This window comes from Sminthopsis crassicaudata, chromosome 2, assembly GCF_048593235.1.
Source record: "Sminthopsis crassicaudata isolate SCR6 chromosome 2, ASM4859323v1, whole genome shotgun sequence".
Lineage (NCBI taxonomy): Eukaryota > Metazoa > Chordata > Mammalia > Dasyuromorphia > Dasyuridae > Sminthopsis > Sminthopsis crassicaudata.
Window position 1 is genome coordinate 233,332,878 of NC_133618.1, and position 23,679 is coordinate 233,356,556.

Genomic DNA, 23,679 nt, shown 5'->3' on the forward strand with positions numbered 1-23,679 from the left:
TCTGGTGCTCTCACACCAATTAGTCCAATCTCGGGGGAGGGCAGTCCAATCCCCCGGGGGACTCACCAAGCCGGGGGACAGCAGCGACTGGAAGTGGAGGAGAACCCCCGTGGCCGCGATCTGCTCCAGCCACTTGCGACTGGCATCCCGGCTGCTCTCCTCATACTCGCCGTTGTTGTTGTAGCGATAGCTTAGGGCCGCCAGCAGCTGGTCAGAGAAGGTACAGATGGCAGCCACCAGAGACTGGCAGAAGATGACATCCCGCCTCAGCTGCAGCTCCGTATCTGCCCGAGGAGAGGGAGAGAAATAAGCTGACACGATTCCCGCGGCCTCCACATTGCAGTGGCCAGGAAACGGTCGGGTGTGGCTCTATCTAACGCTGAGATCCCAGCCCTCTCTCACCAGGGATCCCTGACACCTCTCCTCTCCTCGCGGGCTCGAGGGGCTCTCAGTTCATGGTGCATTCTAACACAAAAGAAACTCCTCGATGGGTCCGAGGAAGGGAAGAAAGGTTATTCCTTTCCATTCATTAAGGGCCTAGCACCTGACTGATATCTCACTTGATCCCCCCAACAACTCTGGGAGACAAGCCATCTCTTCTCAGGAACTGCTCCGCCCCCCCTCGTGCTCCCAGTCTGACAAGCTGAATTTCAGGAGGAAGGCTCTGTAACAGAGGGGCTGCGAGGGTAGCCCAGAGCCTGAGCGCATGAGCCCAGAAGGGGCTTAAGGGAGTTAAGGAGGCTGCTCCACTAGGGGTGGAGAAATGCCCATAGTCAAACTCCATAAGCAACAGGAAGAGGGAGGAACAAGCCCGGGATGACAAACACAGGAAACTAAAAGCCTGATGTTTGACCACATGTGGCCCACAGGCTACATTTCGCTTATGAAAAACAGGGTGATGAATTGAGACTTTGGCAGGGAGGAATCAGGCTCCAGCACTTAACAAAAAAAAAAAAAAAAAAAAAGGGTAATATACATACACAGTCAGCCTATAAATTCATCAAAGATAACAAAAACAGCCAAAATCCTTCCCAGAATCCACATCTTCCACAGGTCAACCTTCTCCCCTCCAGCCTCCCCTTGAAGGGTATTTTAGCCCAGTTACTCTGGGATATATATGTTTGAGAACAGGATGACATGAGATTTGACTCCCGTGCCCTTTCCACTGGAACCCACGGCCTCCGCAAGCCCTTACCTGTGCATTTGAGCAATGCCAGCAACACCTGATTCTTCCCATCTACAAGGAGAGAGAAAAGAGGTAAGAGTGTAATCTCAGAAGTCTGAGGCTCGGGGATGCATTTCTAAGAACTTCAGAGCAAATAAGAATTTAGGTGCAGATGTAAGCACTATGCCCAACCCAGAGGGAGATACAGAAACAAGACTCGACACATGCCTGGCCTTAAGTTTAATGGGGATAAGTCAGACACAGCAAGACTGACATAGCATGATAAATGCACCAAGTTCCAGAGATTTATGTGGGTACTGGCAGTTTTATCAAGGAAGCACCAAGGGGGTGTTCCAGGTCCTCCTAAAGGAAGAACAATCAAGGCTTCAACTGGCAAAGTGGAGAGGGAGAGCATCAGAGGCCCAGAGAGAAATGTGTTTTGGGGACAAAATCATTCTCTTTGGTGGCGGAGAGGACATGGAGGGAAGTATGAAACTGGAAAGACCCGGACTGCCAAGCAGAGGACCGTGAACTCTATTTGACAGGCAGCAAGAATCTATGCAGAGAGTATAGAGAGAGGAAAAGCTAAGCAGGCACCCCCAAGGAACACTAAAGGAGCTTTCTCTGGACTGGGACAACTACTCCCTGGGTTCACTTGGGTCATAACAAGCCTCCAAAGCAGGACTGTTTCTGGGCTGAGCTGTGAGGGAAAGGGGGGATGGCTCTGGGCATAATCATCGATGCCAATTTAACCACTCTCTCACACCCAAAGTTTCCCTTTCCCTGGAGAAGTTAGAGGGAACTATAGGAAAGCTTTCCCCACAAGATCCCCACCCATATTTGGGCTTGAAGTTGTGAGGAAAAGATGGGAAAGTCGGACTTCCCAGGGATAGTTGAAAAATATGCCTTTTCTGGCTTTACTGAAATCACTAACAGAACCTTTAAAGAACATGGGTCAAAACGTCTGGGGCACTCCACCACAGACATCCATCTCCAAAGTGACAACGATGCGGCGATGATGCGGTCATTCAACTAGACCCCAGTCCTTCTCTCCTCTAGCTCCCTTTTCTGTCTCATCTCTAAGAACTGCAGAGGGGCCGTTAAGTTTTTGCTGAAATCCAGGCAAACTATATGTTTAACAGTATTCCATTACACCACCTGGCTGCCCTCCACAATCTGACTCCCTTCCTGAACCGAGGATCACCCAGAAGGCAGTACAGCGGTAGAACCCAGGCTAGTCTCTTGATTTCCACTTTTTCCATTATACCAACCACATGCTCTTTGGGCATCCAAAGGATTACAGTCATCACTGTGATGATGTCCCGGAAGGGATGTTGACAGAAATACTAACCTTCTTGAGAATCCACTCGAGTGACCTCTAGGATCACCAGGATGACTAAGGCATTGGCTCAGGCACATATAGGACCAAAGAAACGAAGGCCAGCCCCTGGTGAATTGTACTGACCTCCTCAATGATTCTCCCAGAGCCCCCTCACCCATCCTAGGCACAAACCTTCCACATATTTCTGGATATTGTCCACCAAGGACTTGATGGAGTTGGGAAGGTTCCAAGGGTCTTCTTGAATGCTTATCTGGATCATGCTCCGGCCTCGGATCGGACATTCCTCCTTCTGTTTAAAGTCTGCAGTAGGAAAGCAAGTTGAGAGAAGTTAATGGGTACCCTACCAATGGTAGGAAGGCGACGGAGTAGAATAAGGGAGAGGAGGAAGGGAAGACAGCTCCCATCGTGGGACAACGTATTTGGTAGTGGGAAGCCTCGTCATGGGCAGGTCAGGAGACAGGCCGGATCCACCGTTGGCTCACAGAATGCAGAGCTGAAAGGGACCTTAATCCCACCAATCACTCAGTGAATTAAACTCCGAGTGGGTTAGGGGAAGAGCAAGCTGACCACCTGACTCATCTTTATTCAACATACCAAGTGGCTCAAAAGCTGAAAGCAGCATCTAGAAGGGGCCCCAATGACCACATGTATACAGGTAATAACCCGGGACCTGGGACGAAAGTGCTAAGTGATCCTGACCTCTTGGGTCTCCCTTGCTTAAAGCACTCTGACCTAAATGACACCAGATAAGGGATTTCTCTAGATTTTTTTTTAAATTATTATTATAACTGATTGGGAAGAGAAGCCTTGGCATTGAAAGTAGAAAGCAGAACACTAAGATTTAAGTCATTCAAAGCATATACATGCAAAATCCACCCATTCCTCTCAAAGGGCAGGTCTGTTTGTAATGTCCTTCCCTAGAGACATCACAAAGTTATCAATTTCTCAGTAAGAACATGCAACATATGAAAAGGGACCAGGATTAAGGGCCTGCCTTAATAAGTCTGTCCAACCCCACACACGGTCGCTAAAATATAAATAGGTTGTTAAAACAGATCTGAAAGATCACCAGATCTTTTATCCACAAATCTAGAGCTGGAAAGGCGCTCAGAGGATATCAGGATCATTCATTTTACAGGTAAGGAAACCGAGGTCCTGGAGGATAAATGACTTGTCCATAGGTATTAAGTATCAGAGAATGTGTTTGAATCAACTCAAATCCCCTTATTTCAGATTCAGTGTTCTTTCTACCATGTCATTCTGCCTCCTCAAACAATAAATATTTTCCTTCAAAGAAAGAAACGTAGTACAAAAATGACCTCATCACTATATAGTCATGATTAACTAGATAGTATCAGGCTCCAGACCTGGGTTGTATACCTGTATGCATACAAACCCTAAGGTAGGAAATTTTTGGAGGCTTAATATATATATAAATAAAATATGTAAATATCACTTGCTATCACTTTGCCTTGTTGACTCAGCACTGGGTAAGCCTGCTGGGAAGTACAGGACAGGCAGCAGTAATTTTGAATCATGTGAGGAGGTGTCAGCTCTGGCTGCCGTCCATCTCCAAGGGAAATGAGCCATTTTCTGGAGTCCCAGGAGGGGGTTTGTGGGCTGACAGGGCATTTACACTGAAAATCTTGGCCAAAACAATAATAGGTTCAGGCCACTTGAAGCAGAACTTCCCACTAGACAAAAAATTCTAAGGGGGGATTTCCAAAGGAAAGAAGCAGGGCAAGGGCTTCAAAATAATAATTTCCTGGCCTTCTACCTTGACTGGGATATTCCAAACCACTGTTTGGTTGTTAAAATTCCTTCTGCCTAAATGTGTAGGTCAAGATACCTGCTTCATCTCAGTGCTCCTGACTGACCCTAATCTGTGCAGAAATCTCAATATACCCAACTTCTCCCTACTTAGAGGCTTACCTTGCAAGCTGTGTTCCATGGGGAAATGCTTTGTTTCCTCAAAGGCTTTGCTCATGACTGACCCTTTTAGAAGTGCATTGATGGAGTCCACCTGCAACATTTAACAGGCATTTGGTTAGTGTAGGCCATGTCTAGGGAGCAATAGTCAAGGGTCCTAAAAGATCCAAGATTTTCCCTTCTACATGAAATTCTGTAGCCAGAAAAGTGCCTCCTTTCACAGCCAGTCTCCTGGTAATGAAGTTGTTCCACTGAACAGTAGACAGACAAATCATCACTGGTCCTGTTCTCCGTCCTTCTCATCTGTGTAGGACCTGTCAAAATCTGGACTCTGCTGGGATGCCCTGAGACACCAAGAAGCTCTGGATGACTCAATGACACTTCAGGGCAATATTTTATTGAAGAAAGAAAGATATCAAGAAAGAGTACCAGGAAGGAAGGAGAAGAATTCTCAAGCCGGTAACTATCTGCCACATGGATCTGGACCAGGGTTTAAATTCAGACTCAGATGCTAAATAGACAACCTTGGGTGGTGACAAATTGTCATCCTCATTACAGATTTAATACTTTAATATCTCAAAATAACCCTGTGAGATAAGTCCCAGGTTTATAAGGAAACTGAGGCTGAAAGTTAAATGACTTGCCCAAGTTCACACAACCACAGGGCATCTGCATCTGAACTCAGTTTTTTATGATTCCCAAAAATCCGGCACTACAAAGCCACCTAGCTTCTCAGGACTTCAGTTTATTTATTTACAAAATGAGGGCCCTGGACTCAGTGACCTCTACGGTTATCTCTGGCTCTAACTCTATAATCCATCTATAATCCTAGGGTCTTATACGTGGCCTCAGAAAGCAAGGACCAAGCCAAGGAGGCCTTAGAATACTTCTTAACCCTGGGGTCCATGACTTCTTCTAATAACTTATCTTACTATCATTTGTTTATATCCTTTGTAATTCTATATATTTGTTTTGTGCATTTAAAACTATTTTTCTGAAAAAAGGTCCAAAAGCTTCAGGTAACTGCCACAGCAGGCAATGACACACTGCAGACTGAATATTTGTCTTCACCTCTCCAAAAGGGAAACTGGAAGACTGGTAGCTATCAGAAAGGGATGTCTGTACCTGATTAAACAGATGCTCCAAGCATCCGTGCAATTTGTCTTGCTTGTCTGATGGGATCCTCATGTCACAAGGTAACTCATCTCCTGGGAGAGAGAACAAAGAAGTACATGAAAGTTCACCCTTTCCGTGGTCTTTTCCCAGTCAACATCTCATCTGATTTTTTTTTAAACAAGAATCCTTGTTGGCAGAGCAAGGATTATCATCCTCTGTCATCTCTTTAAAATATAGATCTGGTGTTACTCCCCACTTACAAAACACTCAATAGCTCCCTACTAAGGTTTCTATTTTGAGAAACTTGACAAAGGTCAAGAACTTACAAAGAGGAAGATGGTTTAAATGCATAAAGATGGGGTCAGGTAGTTTCCAGGGTAAAGAAGGTTCCTACTAGGAGTCTGAGCTCCTTAGTTTGCCAACATTTTCTTACCACCACCACCACCCCCCGCCAATTTTATCTCAATTAATTTCCCTTGCATACTTTTTCAATCTATACCATTAACTGTCCCATGAAAATCAGTCCACCCTCTGGGCAGTTCACACTAGTGTCTCTACCTGGAACATTTCTCATTCTCCGCACCAAAGACCCCCTTCCATCTGACAATGCTACACATATATGGATGTATAAAAGATCTTTCCTCACTGTCTTGCTAGCATCCTCTTTTTTTTTTTTTTTTTTCATCCTGAAAATGGCTCTATCCTACTTACCAGATCCCATCTCATCACTGCCCAGGTAAGAGCTGTTACTGCGGACACTGGTGTAAGAAAGGACGGAGTCTCGGTTACTATTGCACTCGCTGAAAAAGATACAAAAAGGACACAATGAGAAACTCTAAGGTCTTACCAGGAACTCTGGATTTCTATTTTGAGAAGTTTGAGAAGGTTAAGGACTTTGAAGGAGGAAGATGGTTTAAATGCATCAAGATGGGATCAGGTGGTTTCCAAAGTTCAATGAGATAGTCCTGGTGAGTAAAAGGGAGAAGGGTACGGCTTCTTCATCAATTTTAATGAAATGATCTTCAGCACCAACTTGACAGAGAGAGGAATTGCTACAGAGGACAAAAGACAAATTGATGTGTGTTCTATTGAGTAGGAAAACACAAGATCACCAGGAACAACTCAAAGACAGAAGAGCTTGGTATGGCTGGAACTGTCTAACCCTTGGTTAACCCTTGGCATCTCTTCCACAGCGCACATGTAACTTTTTTGTGCATGAGAAAAATCTTTGTCTAAAGATTTTTCCACATTTCAACAATTTTTCAACTGAGAAAAATTTCAGTTGTGAGAGACAAAGCAGTCAGCAAAGCTTGGACCCAGTGCCAGAATTACTTCTACTTTAAAATTACCACTTCATATAATTATTAATTCATTTGATTTATATTGGATTACTTGCCATCTAGAGGAGGGGATGGGGAGAAGAGAGGGAAAGAAAATTTGGAACACAAGGTTTTGCAAGGATGAATATTGAAAATTATCTATGTGGATGTTTTGAAAATAAAAAGCTTTAATTAAAAAAATAATAATAAATAGGGGGCAGCTAGGTGACACAGTAGCTAAAACATCAGCCCTGAAGTCAGGAGGACCTGAGTTCAAATCTAGCATCAGACACTTAATACTTCCTAGCAGTGTTATCCTGGGCAAGTCACTTAACCCCAGTAGCCTCAGGAAAAATAAACAAACAAATAAATAAATAAACAAATGAAAGTTCATGTGACTAACTGCAATGTCTTCTAGATTTGAGAGAATACCTCCTTCTATTTTCTTCTCAAACATCCTGCCCTGCTATGTCTGTGGAGGAAAAGTATCCATAGATGTGGGACAATGAAAAAAATAGTGATTGGCTTTGTTGAATTTTTGTGGTCTTTTCCTCTTTTTCTTTAATTTAAAAAAAAATTTTTTTTAATTTAATTTTAATTAAATTAAATTTTAAAATTAAAATTTCTTTAATTTTTTTTTTAAATTATAAGGGATGTCTCCCTAGGACAGGGGAGAGCAAGTAACACAGAAAGAAATTTAGGTAATAAGAAAATATAATAAATAATAATAATGATGATGCTACTTCTCCTATACTTCACTCTTCCTATTACCAATTTTTTATATTCCTATGTTTTAGCATTTATAAACCATTTTGACATTCACTATCTCATCTGAGGCACACACCGCCCCAACCATCACCACCCCACCCCACTTCCCATGAGAGAGACAGGGATGAAGAGACTGATTCCAGGGAGATGAAGTGGTTGGTCTAAGATCACACAGCTGAGAAGTCTTAAGAGAGACCCAGAGCCTTTGATAAAGCAGACATTTCCCAGCAGGTCGGCGACTTTTTTTTGAGTGTGACCAAGCCCATCCACTCTCAATGCTGTATCCTACCTGTAGGAGTCCCGATAGCTCATTGTGTCATGCCCCGAGTCCTCCTGGTCCTCCTCCGACACTTTGAAGCACACCTTCTTGATCCCTCCGTGGTCTGCCTTGTCAATCTCACTGTCCTCACTGACCAGGGGAGAGGCTGAGACCTCTTCCGTTGAGGGAGGTTCACAGGATCCATCACCCATTGGTTCTGTGATGGAGGACAATAGTCTAGAAAGAACAAGAGACATCAGTGTGAAGCAGTGGGATGAGAACCCTCAGTTCCTATGATTATGATAGCTCTGAAAAATGCCCCAATCTCGTGTTGAGATTGTAATCTGACAAGGACTAAGTGGCTGCTTTATATTTCTCTCTCCCATTCTCCCTTCTAAAATTACTGCTATTTCTATTTCCACTATGAACCTCCTGGGTGAAATGTGACAAATCACACATCAGACTTATTTTCTTTCTCTTTTTTCTTTTCTTTTCTATAAAATGCAAGTGATAGAATACATCATCTCTGAGGTTCCTTTCCATTGCTAACATTCTATATTGTACTTAAGTAAGGTCTCTACATTTCTAACACTTTACATTCCCAAGGTCTCTTCCAGCTCAAATATTCTAAAACTCTTTCTACCTGACAATCCCCTGGTTTGTAAGTGAAAAGAGACCAATAAATGTTAAATGTTTAATGTGAGCATTTATACCATAGAAACTGGAAAACAATATAAATTAAAGCTCCAGGTATTGATTATCTAGCTTTCAGAAAACTTAACAATCATCCACAAACATTTCAATACATAAAGAATAAGTGAGAAGATGGTCTATAAACCCTGTTAACAGAGGGCTGGATTTGGAGTCAGGAAAACCTGATATTGAATCCTGTCTCAAAGACTTACTAGCTGCGTGATTGGGGCAAAGTCACCTAAACTTTCTCAGCCTCAGTTTCCTCATCTGTGGAAAAGAATGGGGATAATTATGGGAACGATACTTCACAGGGCTGTTATGAAGATGAGAAGAAATAACCTATGAAACACTTTACAAACCTAAAATTACTACATAATGCTAGCTATTATTAGTATTAAGAAAATGTCTATGCATATGTATGTGTCTGTGTAGAGAAAGGGAAAGGGAGAGAAACAAAGACAAAGAAAAGAGACAGAAGACAGAGAAGAGGGGCAGAGAGACGCAAGAGAGGCAGAGAGAGAGAGATGGGGAATCAGAGACAGATGCAGAGAGACACAGAGACACCCAGAGACAGAGAGGCAAAGAGAGAAAAAGAGTGAGAGAGACAGGGGGGGGGGAGAGGGAGAAAGAGAGAGGCAGATAGAGAAAGAGAGATGGAAACAGAGAGACAGAAATAGAGAAACAGACAGAGAGAGAGAGGTGGGGGATCAGAGACAGATGCAGAGAGATACTGAGACACCTGGAGACAGACAAAAAAAAAATAATACAGAGAGACCTAAAGAGAAAGAGTGAGAATGAGAGACAGAGACAGACAGACTACGCACAAACATACATGCAGAGAAAGAGAGAGAGAGAGAGAGAGAGAGAGAGAGAGAAACAATTGCTCTATTTGTGTCATTTCTGTACTTTTCTTGAAACTATTAATTCCTAATCCCCTCATTTTACAGAGAAGGAAACTGGAGTAAGCAATTGGGTTCATGGTCTCATTCAATGACTTAATGGCAAAACCAATGTTTTTCTTCTGGCACATTCTTCTATCAACAATGTCATGGCCTATATGAAGTAGGCAACCAAAATTCTGTTGAATTTAGTAGTAGTGATGTGGTCACAATTATACTGACCTCACAAAAATGCTGTGAGAAAAGTGCCAGAGAAATGGTAGACATAAATATCTTAGAATTTCCCTGTAAAATTTCCCCAAAAGCAGCAGCCAACTCACTTTTGTGTTTACCCAGCCTCTAGCACATAGTAAGCCCTTAATAAATATTTACTGATTCCCATTATTATTTTTGGTTCTTACTGAAACTACCTACTCAGTAATGAATTTTATTGGCCAAAGAAACCCCCAAAGGCCATTCACTAAGATACTAGGTGATCTATAATATGGCAGAGAGAATACCCATATCTGTGAGATGTGACTCCTGACTGACAGAATAATACTAATCCTAACAATAACTAAAGCAACAACACATTTCTATAGAAAGTAAAGCTTGCAAAGTGTATTTCACCCCAATAACTCCAATTATGCAAATAATATTTAGTATTATTACCCCACTTTACAGATGGACAAACTGAGACTCCAAGAAATGAAATGATTCATCCAGAATTATATAGCTGGTGTGTGTCAGTGCAAACATTCAGACCCAAATATGATGACTTCCAAGTCCAAAACTTTTCCCACTATAAGACATTTCTCCCATATTATTAAAATAATAAGCACCGAGTCTAAATTCCAAGAGCTTTAGGCCCACTGCCTCTGACTTGGGAATGCGTGCTGAATTAAATGACAAAGGAAATGCTGAGGCTCCCCGAGCCTTCTTCCCAGCCCTTCTGCCTTCTTTCCCCCTGCCCCATCCCTCCCAGTCTCACTTGTTAATCTGCATGACATATTGCTTCATCTCCTTCACAGCTACATCCAGCTTGTTGAAGAGTTGTAGGTAGGCGTCCTGAATTTCCCGGTCTTCTTGCTTCAGTAAGAAGCTCAAACCTCGGTCTTCTTGACCTGGCCCCCCATTCTGTTGACTGACAGTTGATTGACTATCAAGAGACTCCCCATCTTCTTGGGAGAGGCACTTCCAGGATGGGGCAGCCATAGTGGTGATACAGTGCTGGGTATAGGACATGGGGTTTATATGACCTAGAAGATGTGTGTTCAAAAATACCCAACAATCCATTAGATCAACATCTAATAATACATAATAACCATAGATGAAATATATAATTAGGTATGTATAATAAAATACATATATACATGCACATACATACATAAATACGGAATAATAATAATAATAAATACAGTAAATACAGAGGGAATTCTCTACTCTTTTGTATCACTCTTGTATTTCCTAACTCGATCTTACTCAGAGGAACAGAGGAACATTCCAAAGCCAGGCACGAACCCAAATGATTTCTATTCTGAAACAGAATAGAGGAATATTCTATTCCTCTTTTCCTTCCCCCAAACTAGACTATGACAATGACTGTATTGACTCAATTGTCTCCACTGATAGAAAAAAACAAGACGCCTGCCCACCTGCATAGCTGCCCACCAGGGTAAAACTCCCACAAGCCCATCATGGGGATAAAACGGGCTGGGGACTCGTGGGACCCGGCCTACCTTGTTCAGGATCGAGGCCGATCAGAGAAGGTTTCCGCCCAAATCGGATGCTGAAAGACCTCCCCACTGAGGTAGTGTTCTTGGGATAAGACACTTCCATGAGGTTCACGTGGCAGTTGGTGGGGCAAAAGTCCAGGCTGCAGAGAGCGTGAGGTTCCAAAGACGCCTGCTTGAAAGCAGGGCTCACCCTGCCCTTCAGCTGCCCTGCGTACTGAGGAAAGAGAAAGGATCATCATCCGGCACACGGGGCGCCTGGTCACTGCTCCCAAGGATCATCCCCCTACGTCTGGCTACTTACTGCACTGAAAGGCTGTTCTGCCAGGGTGGCTGGGCTTCAGTCACTTCCCAATCCCTAAGCAGAACAGCTTGTACAGATCTCAGCTCCACGTTATAAGAAACGAGAAGAGAGGTGAGTGACGGGAATGATGAAGGGAATGGAAAGTGACTTTTGAAGCTGGTATAATTCCATTGGTATAATTCCAAAATTTCTAGGGAGGAACTTCTACCATAATAGTGGGACCCTGTTTCTGCAACTTAATAGAATTAGTTGGCCAATTACTGTGAGGGCCAAGTGACTTCTCCGGGTCACCCAACTAGGATGACTAGAAGCGGGATTTGAAGACTGTGAGCTCTATGTACTGTACCGCGGCTAGTGTCCATGTGAGGAGCAAAGGAAAGCCCTGGGGAAGACTAAGTTTCATGAAAATATGGCAATTGTCTTCAAATATTACAAACATTACAAGATCAGGGACGGCAAACATACCTCTTAGCCCTAGAACCAGTGCAGGGACATTAGATGTAATAGAGTCATCCCAACCATGGACAATGAGATGCATTATGAGAGAATGACCTAAGTCTCTGTCCCGAGAAGTATATCAGCAGAGACTAGGTACTTTTAACAAAGGAAAGATGGCGAGGGCCTGTATCTGACCCCATAAGCATCTAGAGCCCACACCCCCTGATCTCTGATCCAGGGCACAGAACCTTGCACATAATAGGTGCTCAATAACTATTTAAATGAATTGGGTTTTCTAATGCACATAAGACATAATACTACATATCACAGCTTCTATGTTTATCTGTCAGGGAAGGAGGCGTGTCTAATCTAAATTTCAGCACTCTTCTGGTAGGTGACCAGTAAACATATGGATAATAAATCGACTAATTAATGAACCAATGAGCAAATCAGCTCATGAAGCTCAGCAGGATCCTGCTGGTCCCATCTCTGGGCTCTCTGTTGGGGGAAAGAGAAGGGGGAGGTCTGGGGAATTGCCAAGGAGTGTGGCTACCTCCTGATAATTGGCAATCCTCCTGGTGATACGTTCCAGCTTGGTTTCACAGATGTTCCGGAACTCATACTGTGGCATGGTGACCACGGCGCTGCTCTGTGAGATGAGCCGCCCACAGTTCTGCACAAAAAGGCTGTCATCTGCAGCAAAGGCCTCCAAGATCTGCGAGGAAAAAAAGGGGGATGCTTGTTTTGAAGACTGAGGTTTTGTAGCCTAGCAATCAGCCCCCCAACCCAACTTGCACATGATCTCCCTTCCCAACTTTATCACAGAATATATGAGATGGAAAGAACCTGTTTTGGACTCCAAACAGGGGCTCAAATAATTTTTTCTTCTTCATGGGCAACATAATTGGCAGTGAAAAACTAGAAACAGCTAACAATTATATAGTACTTAGTATGGGCCAAGCATTATGCTAAGTGCTTTAAAATTAATATCTCCTTTCATCCTCACAACAATCCTGCAAGATTGCAAGGTGCTATTATTATCCCTCGTCTACAGATGAAGAAACTGAGGCAAACAGTTACGTGACTTGCTTAAGGTAAGTCTGTCTGAAAACAGACTTGAACTCCAGTCTCCCTGAGTGTGTGTGTGCATTCCCTAGGGTTGTATTTGCATTGTGCTACAGAGAAAGGTATTGATAATACCTTAGGAGTTCTTTCTAACCCACCATTTTGGATAGGATTGAGGCAGACACTGCTAAAAGCATTCAATGGTCACGGGATCCTCTAAGGACACAAATTCCAAACCTTGGCAGTGAGAGCAAAACAGCCTTTGGGTTCCACAATCTTCTCCAGAACAAAACATTTGATCCCGGCTGTGCTGACGTATTCATACACGACTCCATGCTCCAAGTGAACATTTTCCACAGTCAGGTTGATCAAAGGGCTGCCTTCAGGGATGGGCAGCTGGGGACCCATGGACTGCAAAGAGAAATCTGGAAACCAAAGACACAAAGATTAAGGAAACATTCAATTCTGTCCTATTCCTGAGGTTTATGTTTTACTTTGCTTAACCACAGTGACCTCTCAGTTCGTTATCCCAATGAGGGTTGAGATGTCCTCACAGAGCGATCCCTTGAAAGGGCAATGAGTTCTGTGCCTGCCTGGCTATCATTTGTCTTTATTTTCTCTATTTCTCTAGCTGGTAGAGTAGCCTCATGGAGATTGGCCTGCTCTTAGACCCACCCCAAGCTGCCCTTTCTCATTGCTGCATCTATCCTTCTACTGGAAATAATCCCCTTCATCTACAGAATTAAAGGGAATTTTATTTTAAAATATTCCTAAATTTTATATCCATTTCATGGATGGATTGACTGAAGTAAAGGAAATTCTGGTAAATTTTATAACCAAAAAAATATGGAAAATGAATTAACTTTTTGCATGAATACTTTTCAAAGGTCTCCAATAAAATCTTTGTTTTGAAGAATGTGCCAGTAAATGCTACCAAGCTGGACAGGTTTAGATTATAGGAGCAGTAATAGACTGTGTGTCTGTTACCTTAGGACCAATCTAGCTGAATACATAAAGAATGACAGCCAAAAAGCATAAAAGGATGGATTATTTCAGCCTAAGCAACTCAACCTGTCCAATGTGGAATGAAGAAATTGCTCTCTGTTTCTGTGAGAGAAGTGCCCATTCAAATACTCTGAAGAACTGAATTAACTTTTCAAAACCCTTCCTCCCCCCCCAATCTAACCTTACATAACAACATTCCAAAGCAAGATCGGCATGATATGGGGTCATTTCATATTCCCATTTTACAGATGAGTAAGTTAAGGCCCAGGAATGGTGATGTGACTAGCCCATAGCTCAAGAGCTAAATAATGATAAAACTAGGGTTAAAACTAGCAAATGATCAGCATTCATGTTATCAGTCACTCTATAAGATGCACTTAATAACTATTCTCCAGGTGAGATCACGGACAGGAAAGCCTGGGCAGGAACTGTTACTGCACAAGGAAGTTCAGGTTTTATCATTTCTCATCCTTCCAGGCTAAGTTAAATGATTGGAGGGGAGAAAGGGAAAAAAAAAACAGGGGGAGAGGAAGGGGGGCACACAGTTGCACATGGGAGAAGTGTGGGGGCTGGTGAATCTGGGATGTTTATTTGCAAGTGTGCACTAGGTCCTCCATTATGATTCATATCCCAAGAGCTATGATCAAACATAAGGTCCTGAAAACCATCTGGTTCCTATTTGATTTCCAGCCGAAAAAATCTGAAGTTATAATTCCATCTCAGGTCACTGATTTCATGGACATATGCCACAAAGTGCCAATTTTTTTTCATCCCCTTTATTTTGTGCTCCATTCCCAGGGCCTGGGAGAAGTAGAATAACTCACATCTCTACAGCGTTTCCCTTGCAGCAGCCCTGAGTGTGAGTGTCATTATTCCTATTATTATCTGATTATCATATTATTCCCATTTTATGGGAAGAAAACAAGTCGGATTTGCCCAAAATCACCCAGCTAAGGATCAAAGTCAGGTCTTGAACATCAGCTCTCTGACAACTCATACATATTACTTGTTCGACTACCACACAAAGATCACCTCTTATTCCAGCCTCCAGGATTGAGACAGGTAGATAACACTCCTATAACCTCTCCAAACAGAGGAGATAGCATTCCTCATGTTGCAGATAAGGAAGGGAGAGGGCTCGGAGAGATCAAGTCCCCAGGACCACAAGGTACAAAGGTCGTACCTCTCATGAAGGTCTCGTGCCCTTTCTACTAAAGTTTTCTACAAAGAAGCAAGAGATCTTCTCCCTCCCAGAAAACAGCAATCTGCTCTCATCCCAGCTCGGAACCCCCAATCCTCATGACTTAAGTAATAATAGTGAGGAGGAGAGGAGCAGAGCATGATCCCAGACAGGACACCCCAGCAGGATGGCCTACCACAGCTCGGCCCCTGAGCACCAAGGCCGGGCTTCGAGGAGCAGGCTTCAGGATAGGCCTTTGGGGAGTAGCTTCAGGGAATGACCTTCAGAGATTGGACTTAGGAGTGGGCTTCGGGGAGTGACCTTCAGAGATTGGGCTTCAGGATTGAACTTCAGGGAGCGGCCTTTGGGGAGAGGTTTTCAGGGAGCAGGCTTTGAGAATGGGCTTCAGGAGTGGCTTTCAGGAGTGGGCTTTGGGGAGTGGCCTTCAGGAACAGGCTTCGAGAGCGGGCTTCGGGAAGCAAATACCGCCTCCACAGAGCTACACTGATGCCTGCAGGCACAAGCACTGACACGTGTCAAATGGAGCCCAGCTGTCCTGGCACAGCTCGCCCAGCGCCCGCCCCCTTTCCCCTAAGCCTCTCCTCTTCCTGTCCCTGAGGCTCAGCGGGTGACATGCAGCGGAGGGTGTAGATGGCTTCTGCCAGAGATGACATCAGAGCTTCCTTCTCCACTGAGCAAAACTTCCATTTGAATAAAGCAGGGGAAAAGTTATAAGCAAAAGGAAGAACTCTCACAGCCAGGAGAAAGGGATTTTGGAGACTTGAAGTTAGGGAAGATAGGTTTGAACCTAATCTGGGTAATCCAGTCCAAGTCTCACCAAATAATTTTCCTCATCTATAAAAGGACAATAGGTTTGTTGTGAGGCAGCATTTTGTGAACACAATCAATAAAGAAATGGGAGCTAATTAATGCTAATTTGAACACTTATAAGCTGGCTAACCTGGTCCAAGTCTCAATCACCCCAGCCTTTTATAAAGGATTTTCTTCATCTATAAAAGGACAATAGGTTTGTTGTAAAGCAGCATTTTGTGCACACTCAACAAAAATAAATAAATAAATAAACAAATAAATAAATAAACAAACAAACAAATAAATAAATAAATGCATAAAATGTGAATTCATTATTGCTTTTGATTGAATGTAAATCCACTCCTTAAAAAATGATTTCAAATTATCTACTCAACCAGGTTCCTCCTTTGAAGCTCTAAGCAATCAATCTCTAAACAGTGACCATTCTGTTAATATTGGCTACTTCCTCCACAAAGCAGCAGGAAAGGGTGTCAATATGATTCTCATTCCAGTCCCACTCTTTATGACCCACTCTTTATGACTCTGGTTGGAGTTTTCCTGGCAGATACTGGAGTGGTTGGCCATTTCCACCCCTGGCTCACTTTACAGATGAGGAAACAGAGGCTAACAAGGTTAAGTGACCTGTCCAGCTAGCAAGGAAGATGAGTCTTGCTAACTCCGGGCCAAGCACTCTCTGTCCACTGCCCAATCCGGCTCTAGTCCCCATCGTTGAAAAACAATAATTGAAACATAGTAACAGGAAGGAATGGCCATCAAGATATCAGGCTTCAAAATTTAAGTGCTCTCTGACCCTCTATGGCTCAGTTTTTCCCTCCATACAATGAGAAGGATGGGAATTGGGTATTCTCTAAATTCTAAATCCTATCATCTTCTTCCTTCACTAATTCTCCGTAGACACAGGCTTGGACAAGGATTTCCTGGAGCTACATGTTTCTACCTCTAGCCCCAACTCCCCACTCCAAAAGTGAACAAAAACCACCAGACATTCATATTGGGCAAGGGTCTGTGAGAAGCCATCCTTCTCAGGGAAACCGTCATGAGGTCTCTTTCCAATCTCTTCCTTCCCGAATAGGGACTTGAATTTAGGCTTACAAGTCACTACCTCCTATCCACCAAACCAGCCCCTGCCACTACCTTCATCATCTTGGCGTCCTTCCAAAGGTCCATGTTCCCCAGCCTCATCAAGGCTGCCATTGAGGTAGCCGCCAGGGCCCCAGTGCTGGGCTCGAGCCTCTTCAGCATCCTCATGAGTGCGATAGATCCACTGGTACAAACCCTTGGGGGAGGAAAAAAACAACATGAAGAAGCAACTATCCAAGACTAGGGAAGCCAAGAAAAGAGCTTGGTCTCCACAAAAGTGCAGCAGCAAAGAAAAGATGAGAACTACCTCTAGCCATGATCCCCTAATTTTTTCACTCTGGCTCTTCTGTCAGCAGCATCAGGAATATTGTTTTTAATCCACTCCCAGACCCCAAAGGGAACACTGTGTGCCCAGAAGGCAGAATTTTTATCAGAGGCCTCAAGCACCAACTACAAGGCGTTGAATCTTCCTCAGTCTCAGTTTCCTCATCTATAGATGAGCAAAGTACCTTTCATACCTAGCTTACAGAATTAAATAAAAATTAAATGAGATAATATATAAAAAATGCTTGGTATACTTTAAAGCACTAAAAATACCCAATAAAATCCCTTTTCTATAATAGTCTCAAAACATTCCAATATCTATTAGTTCAATAAAGTCTCACAACAATTTGAAGAGGACAGGAAACCAAGGATTATGATCTATCTCTAGTTATCTCTAATTAAGAGGGGGAAAAAATCAGAATACAATAGCTGAGTGGCTTACCCAAGAACTCTAAAACCTAGGAAGCAGTGTGGTACAGTAGAAATTTATATGTCATTGTTGACAACATCCAACTCTTTGTGACCTAATTTGGGATTTTCTTGGCAAATTAATGGTTTGCCATTTCCTTCTCCAGCTCATTTTACAGATGAAGAAACTGAGGTATATGGGATTCAGTGATTTAATATGTTTGAAGCTGGATTTTAACTCAAGGCCTTCCCAACACAATGTATTAGGTACTATGCTTCACAACTGATACTCATTTGAGTTGCTATTATTATCCCCATTATACAGGTGAAAAAACTGAGGCAAATGGGTTAAATGACTGCCCAGGGTGACCAAATTTGAATTCAGGTTTTCCTAAGTACAGGTCTGTTCCTCCTTTCTAACTAGAAGACTTCTATTCAAATCCTCTCTCTTATTACCTGTAAATTTTTTCCAAAATCACTTAATTTCCCTGGGTTTTAGCATCTATAAAACAAGGAGGCTCTGAGGCAGCTAGGTGGCACAGTGAGTAAAATACCAGCCCTGGAGTCAGAAAGATTTCAAATCTGACTTTGGAGCAGCTGTGTGACCTTGGGGAATAACTATTTGCCTCCAGCTCATTTTAAAGATGAGGAACCTATCCACTGCACCACCTAGCTGCCCACTGCAAACTATATAAATGTTAGCTATTATCTATAAAGAGAAATCTTTGGATTGTTCCCAATATCCTTTCTAGCTCTAAACGCTGAATCATCGGTAGTGGTTAGAGTACCGTCCCTTGAAAGATCACTTCAGACATTAACTTTGTGACACTGAAAAAAGTCACTTATCTCTCTCTCAGTTAAGGAAATTAACTGTAAAATGGGAATAATAATAGCACCCACCCTGCAGGGTTATTGTATCAAATAGTATTTATAAATGCTTTGCAAACTCTAAAGTGCTATATGAAAGCTGATTTATTACTAAATCTATCATCAGTTTTCAAAAACACCCAAGTCTCCAAATGCCCAACCCAAGGCTTTTTCTACTGTCTAGACTTCCCCACCTTTGAGAAAGACTGACTCATACTTAAGAGTAAGGCAGCACAGTGAAAAGAGATCAAGAGAAATCAGGTCTAGTCCTGTAATCTAGTGGTAACTACTTATACAGCCTGAGCAAGTCACTCCTCATTGCTCTATTGTTATTCTGAAATTCTACTCAAATTATTACCCACTGATAAACTTTAAGGTCCAATGAGGATAAAAATCTATCTCCCTGTGCCCAGCTCCAGCACTGAACAGTGCTCTATAAACTATTGTCATGAAGATTTAATAAGAGACTTAATAAATTCTAGTTGTATTATTATTATTACTATTGACCTCTCCATACCCTGGTTCCTTTACCTAGAAAAAGGGCATTACATCTGCCCTAGATGAGGGGAGAATCACATGATAAAGAATGAAAGCAAGGACAGAGAAAGGAAGATGAGAAAAATAAAGGGTCCTGCCCAGGGCTCCCTGTCCCATTCAGATCAATATCTGCTCAACTCTTCATTGGCAGATGGCCAGAGGAACCTGTGTAGGGAGGTGATAGAGGAAATCAGGAAGAATTGGAAACAGATTTTGCTCTACTTTGCTCATGGAGAAGACAAAGTAAATGATAAAAATGATAAAGAGGAGAACACAGAAGAGGAGCAGGAAATTTGGAAAGGGGAGCTTTACAGTAGGTGATGAGTCTTTTGACACTCCTAGGGGGGTTAGGGTTCTCAAGGATAGAGGGACGTTACCCTTGGCTCAGTGGAAGCTCTCAGAGAAGTTCCTATAGCTGTTACCACAAATTCTGGCTGGGACAGGGATAGACAGGGGCTGTATTGGGTTTAGATGGGCCCAGTTTTCCCTATACAGCAAGGCTCCCCATCCTAATCCAAGCAGTCAAGTAGCATGAGTGCACCTGATTCTAGAGTATGTAAGGGCAAAGGGCTTTCTGGCTCTACAGAAGGACTACTAAACTATAATTCAAACAGAATACTGGCCAGTACTTGCCCATTCCCTACCTTACCTTGGATCTCTGGATCCATAATAATAGCCTCTGGAGGCAAATGGTTCTCTTTCCAAGATTACTGACTTTGGGAAGGGCCCAACTACAACAGTGGTCCTCAAACTTTTTAAATAGGGGCCATTTCACTCTCTCAGACTGTGGGGGGCCGGACTATAGTAAAAACAAAAACTCACACTCTGTCTCTGCCCCTCAGCCCATTTGCCATAACCCGGCAGGCCACGTAACCATCCTCAGCAGGCCACGTAACGGTCCTCAGCCTGCCATATCTGGTCTGCAGGCGAAGTTTGAGAACCCCTGATCAAGAATCTCCCACCTTACCATTTTATTACTAGATCTTCAAGGTCTTAATAAGGAAGATAATGAGCTAGTGTGCCACTTGTCCCTGTTAACAAGAACATTAAATAGCCTAATTTATCCTAATTTAAAGGAAACAGTAGGAATTTCAAGCCGGTAGTAGGAAAAAAATGTTTCATTTTTGTTTTTACCTAATAAAACATATGAAATAAATTCTCATTAGAAGAAATTTTAAGAGAAACAATGAGGTAATAAACAATGTTTGTCTGAGTATGAAGATCTATACATTCAAATCCTATGCCAAGTGGGAACTTATCTGAACATCCATTTCCTAACCTGCAAAATGATGACAAAACAACTTATAATCCTAAGAGCACTGTTTGCAAAAAGTGCTTTTTAGATTTTAAATGCCATAGAAATGTCATTATTACTTTTATCTGGACAGAAGGTATACTGAAGAAGGTCTGAAGATTTACTGTGACATTGGGCAGTTGCAGTCTCTGTACCTGGCTCACAGCTGTAGCACTGACCTGGGGAGCAGAAGCTAAAGGGCTCCCCACTTATGGTGATAGCCCCAGGGAAATCCTCCTCCATTCCTGATAAGTTTGTATTACATGAACAATCATCTCCTTCTAACCCTAACCCTGCCTGGCAGTCTATATCTAACTACATCACACTGAGGAAAATGACATTTGGACTGGAAAGGACAGAACAAAAATGGCAGAGTTGAAACTCAAGATGAGTAGGGAGAAAATAAGTGTTCCCAGATGCTTCAGTAAGTTCCAAGTCACCAGACCAAGATGAATGATATCCTAAAGTAGTTTAAAAAAACACCTGGCAGGTATAATTACGCTGCAAAAAGATCATGAAGAATAGGAGAGGTATCACAAGACAAGAAAATGGCAAATGCTATTCCAACTCTGAAAAGAGGGAAGAAAAAGGAATCTGAGAACTCCAAATCAGGGACTTGATGACAATTGTGAACAAAATTATTAGAAAGAAAGTTAATGAACATTTTGGAAGGAAAGCACTGATCAAAAAGAGCCAAGATGGCCTCAGTAAGAACTATACATGTCATATCAACTTTATTATTAACTTTTTTGACATGTTTGTTTAACTGGTTATTAGGTGAACTCTAGAGATTAAATAAGGGTAGTTAGATACAGCTATAATCCTATAATCTATGCAGGGTTTCTTATATTTTTTTTCCCTTGAGATTTTTTTTCACCCAAGAAATTTTTACCTGATCCCTTTTATATAGGTATGTAAAGTAGGTATACAAATCAAACATGTACTGATAATAAAGCATAATTTCATAACAATCATATTCACTTATGAGACCCCACATGGGGTCACAACCCACAGTTGGGATCTATAGATCTATAGAAGTTAGAATTCTATAGATTAAATAGGGTTAATAATGGATAAAGTATCTAATCTGGAATCAGGAAAATTCATCTTCCTGAGTTCAAATCTAGCCTCAGACACTTCCTAGTTATAAGTAAATCCTGTAGAATTAATTTAAGGAGTGTATAGTCATTAATTTGGGTCGGCGATGTGGTGCACTGTATAGACCACTGGGCCTGGAGTCAGGATTCTTCCTGAGTTCAAATCTGAACTCAGACATTTAGTTGTGTGACCCTGGGCAAGTTACATTGTTTGCCTCAGTTTCCTTATCTGTAAAATTAACTGAAGAAAAAAAAAATCACTCTTGTATCTCTACCAAGAAAACCCTAAATGTATGCCAAGATTTAAGACACAACTGAACAGCAAGAATGGAGCTAATGATAGCACCTACCTCTAAGGTTCTTGGATAGATAAAATAAAAAAGTGCTTTGCAAACCTTTGACTTGAAATCGGTGTTAACTATTCTTATTCATTCATTCAAACTATTCTAGTATCTTTGCCAGGAAAACTCCAAATTCAGGTCACAAAAATGATTGAACAGTGGCAAATAGATTATATATCCAGATATATCCAGATTTTATCAAAGCATTTAATAAAGTTTTATGATATTCCTGTTGAAAAGCTGAAGAGGTAATCATAGTTAACTAAATTCAAAACTATTTTGACCCCCAAAAAAATTCACTTAATACTTTGATGTGGCATTGGGAGGAATGGAGTATCCCTGGCTTTGGGATGTCTTTATCAATAATTTTAACAGAACCAAAGCTACAAGCTGGATGATTATCAGATTTTTCTTGACCAACCAAAAAATGGTAAGATTCCAATGAAATGTAATTTAATAAGGACAAATATGAAGTCTTTGCATCCTAGAAATCAGTTCCACAATATACAAGAAAGAAGATATGGGGCTAGACAGGAGTTTGCCTAAAAGACCTGATGCTTTATTGGACTTCAAGCTCCAAGGGTTAAAAATATGAACAGCCAAAACTCAATGCAATTGTCTGCAATTGCAAAGCTTCCCAGTAAAGAGACAGATCCACTCTGCTCTGCTCTGACCAGACAACAATGGAGAGTGGTGTTCATTTTGGGCATCGCATTTTAGAAAAGACTAAGCTGAAAACTGTTATAAGGATTGTAAGCAAGACATTAGTGGCCCTCAGATTCATGGGCAGAATCTACATCAGCTACAGGAATTAAGGTTATCTAGCCTAGAAAAAAGAGGTTGGGGAGGAGGAAAGGAAGAGTTTGACAGTCACATCGAAGAGGAATTAAATTTATTCTGCTTGGCTGCAAGTCCAATAACTAGGTACAAGGCTGCAAAGAGACAAATTTAGACCTGATAACAAGGGGGGAAGAAATGCTAATGAGATGTAGGTATAAGTAGAATAGGTTACTTCTGGAGGGAGGCTACTTCTGCCTCCTTGGAGGTCTTAAAGCAAAATTTGGATGGCCACTGATCTCAAATATAGCATAAGGAATTCTTTTTCAGTTGGGGATTGGACTTGATCCCATTCAACTCTGAAATTCTGTGAAAATTCTGTTGAGTTGGAAGCAGACAGTAGCATCAGCTAAGGATATGAAATTTTCAATTAGGGAGCATCAGATTGAGGAGGTCAGTTCCCTACTTAATCAAATATTCTGGCTTCCTAGACTTGAGCTTCCCTTCTGTGAAGTTCTGTCTGGCAAGTCTTCATCCTATCTTGGCCCTTGGGTCTCAGTGTGCCTCTGGCAGGATGGTACAAACCAAGCCTGGCTCCGCATTAAATGCTTACTCCTTTTCCAACTTGGAGCCTGACTCTGATTTTCCTAGAGAAGAGGAAAACAGGTCAGCTGTTGCCCCAGGCATTATAGGACCTGAGGGAAGGTGGTACCCCCAAGACTCCAATATCCTTCAGGTTCACTCACCAGTGCCTCCTGTTGCCGGCTTCGGTAGGCCAGGAAGTGGTCCAACACCTCTGTAAAGCTCTCATTCGTCACGTTGTTCCCATTGACTTTCAAAATGCACTGGCCAGCATTCAGTCCTACAGCGGCAGCCTCTGAGCCTGCAAGAGAGAGGAGTGGGTAAGAGGGGAAGGTAGAACAGAGTAC

At 42.3% G+C, this 23,679-nt stretch overlaps 1 protein-coding gene across 1 annotated transcript in view; it reads right to left on the bottom strand.

The window, feature by feature from the left end:
- PREX1 (phosphatidylinositol-3,4,5-trisphosphate dependent Rac exchange factor 1) overlaps positions 1-23,679 on the bottom strand; it is a 205,061-nt gene that overhangs the window by 9,350 nt on the left and 172,032 nt on the right. The window contains 13 exon segments of the mRNA XM_074288551.1: positions 67-284; positions 1,196-1,237; positions 2,679-2,807; positions 4,440-4,530; positions 5,562-5,644; positions 6,264-6,352; positions 7,929-8,135; positions 10,461-10,728; positions 11,209-11,419; positions 12,498-12,659; positions 13,247-13,434; positions 17,160-17,301; positions 23,497-23,633. Coding sequence (XP_074144652.1) covers positions 67-284; positions 1,196-1,237; positions 2,679-2,807; positions 4,440-4,530; positions 5,562-5,644; positions 6,264-6,352; positions 7,929-8,135; positions 10,461-10,728; positions 11,209-11,419; positions 12,498-12,659; positions 13,247-13,434; positions 17,160-17,301; positions 23,497-23,633 — 1,967 coding nt within the window.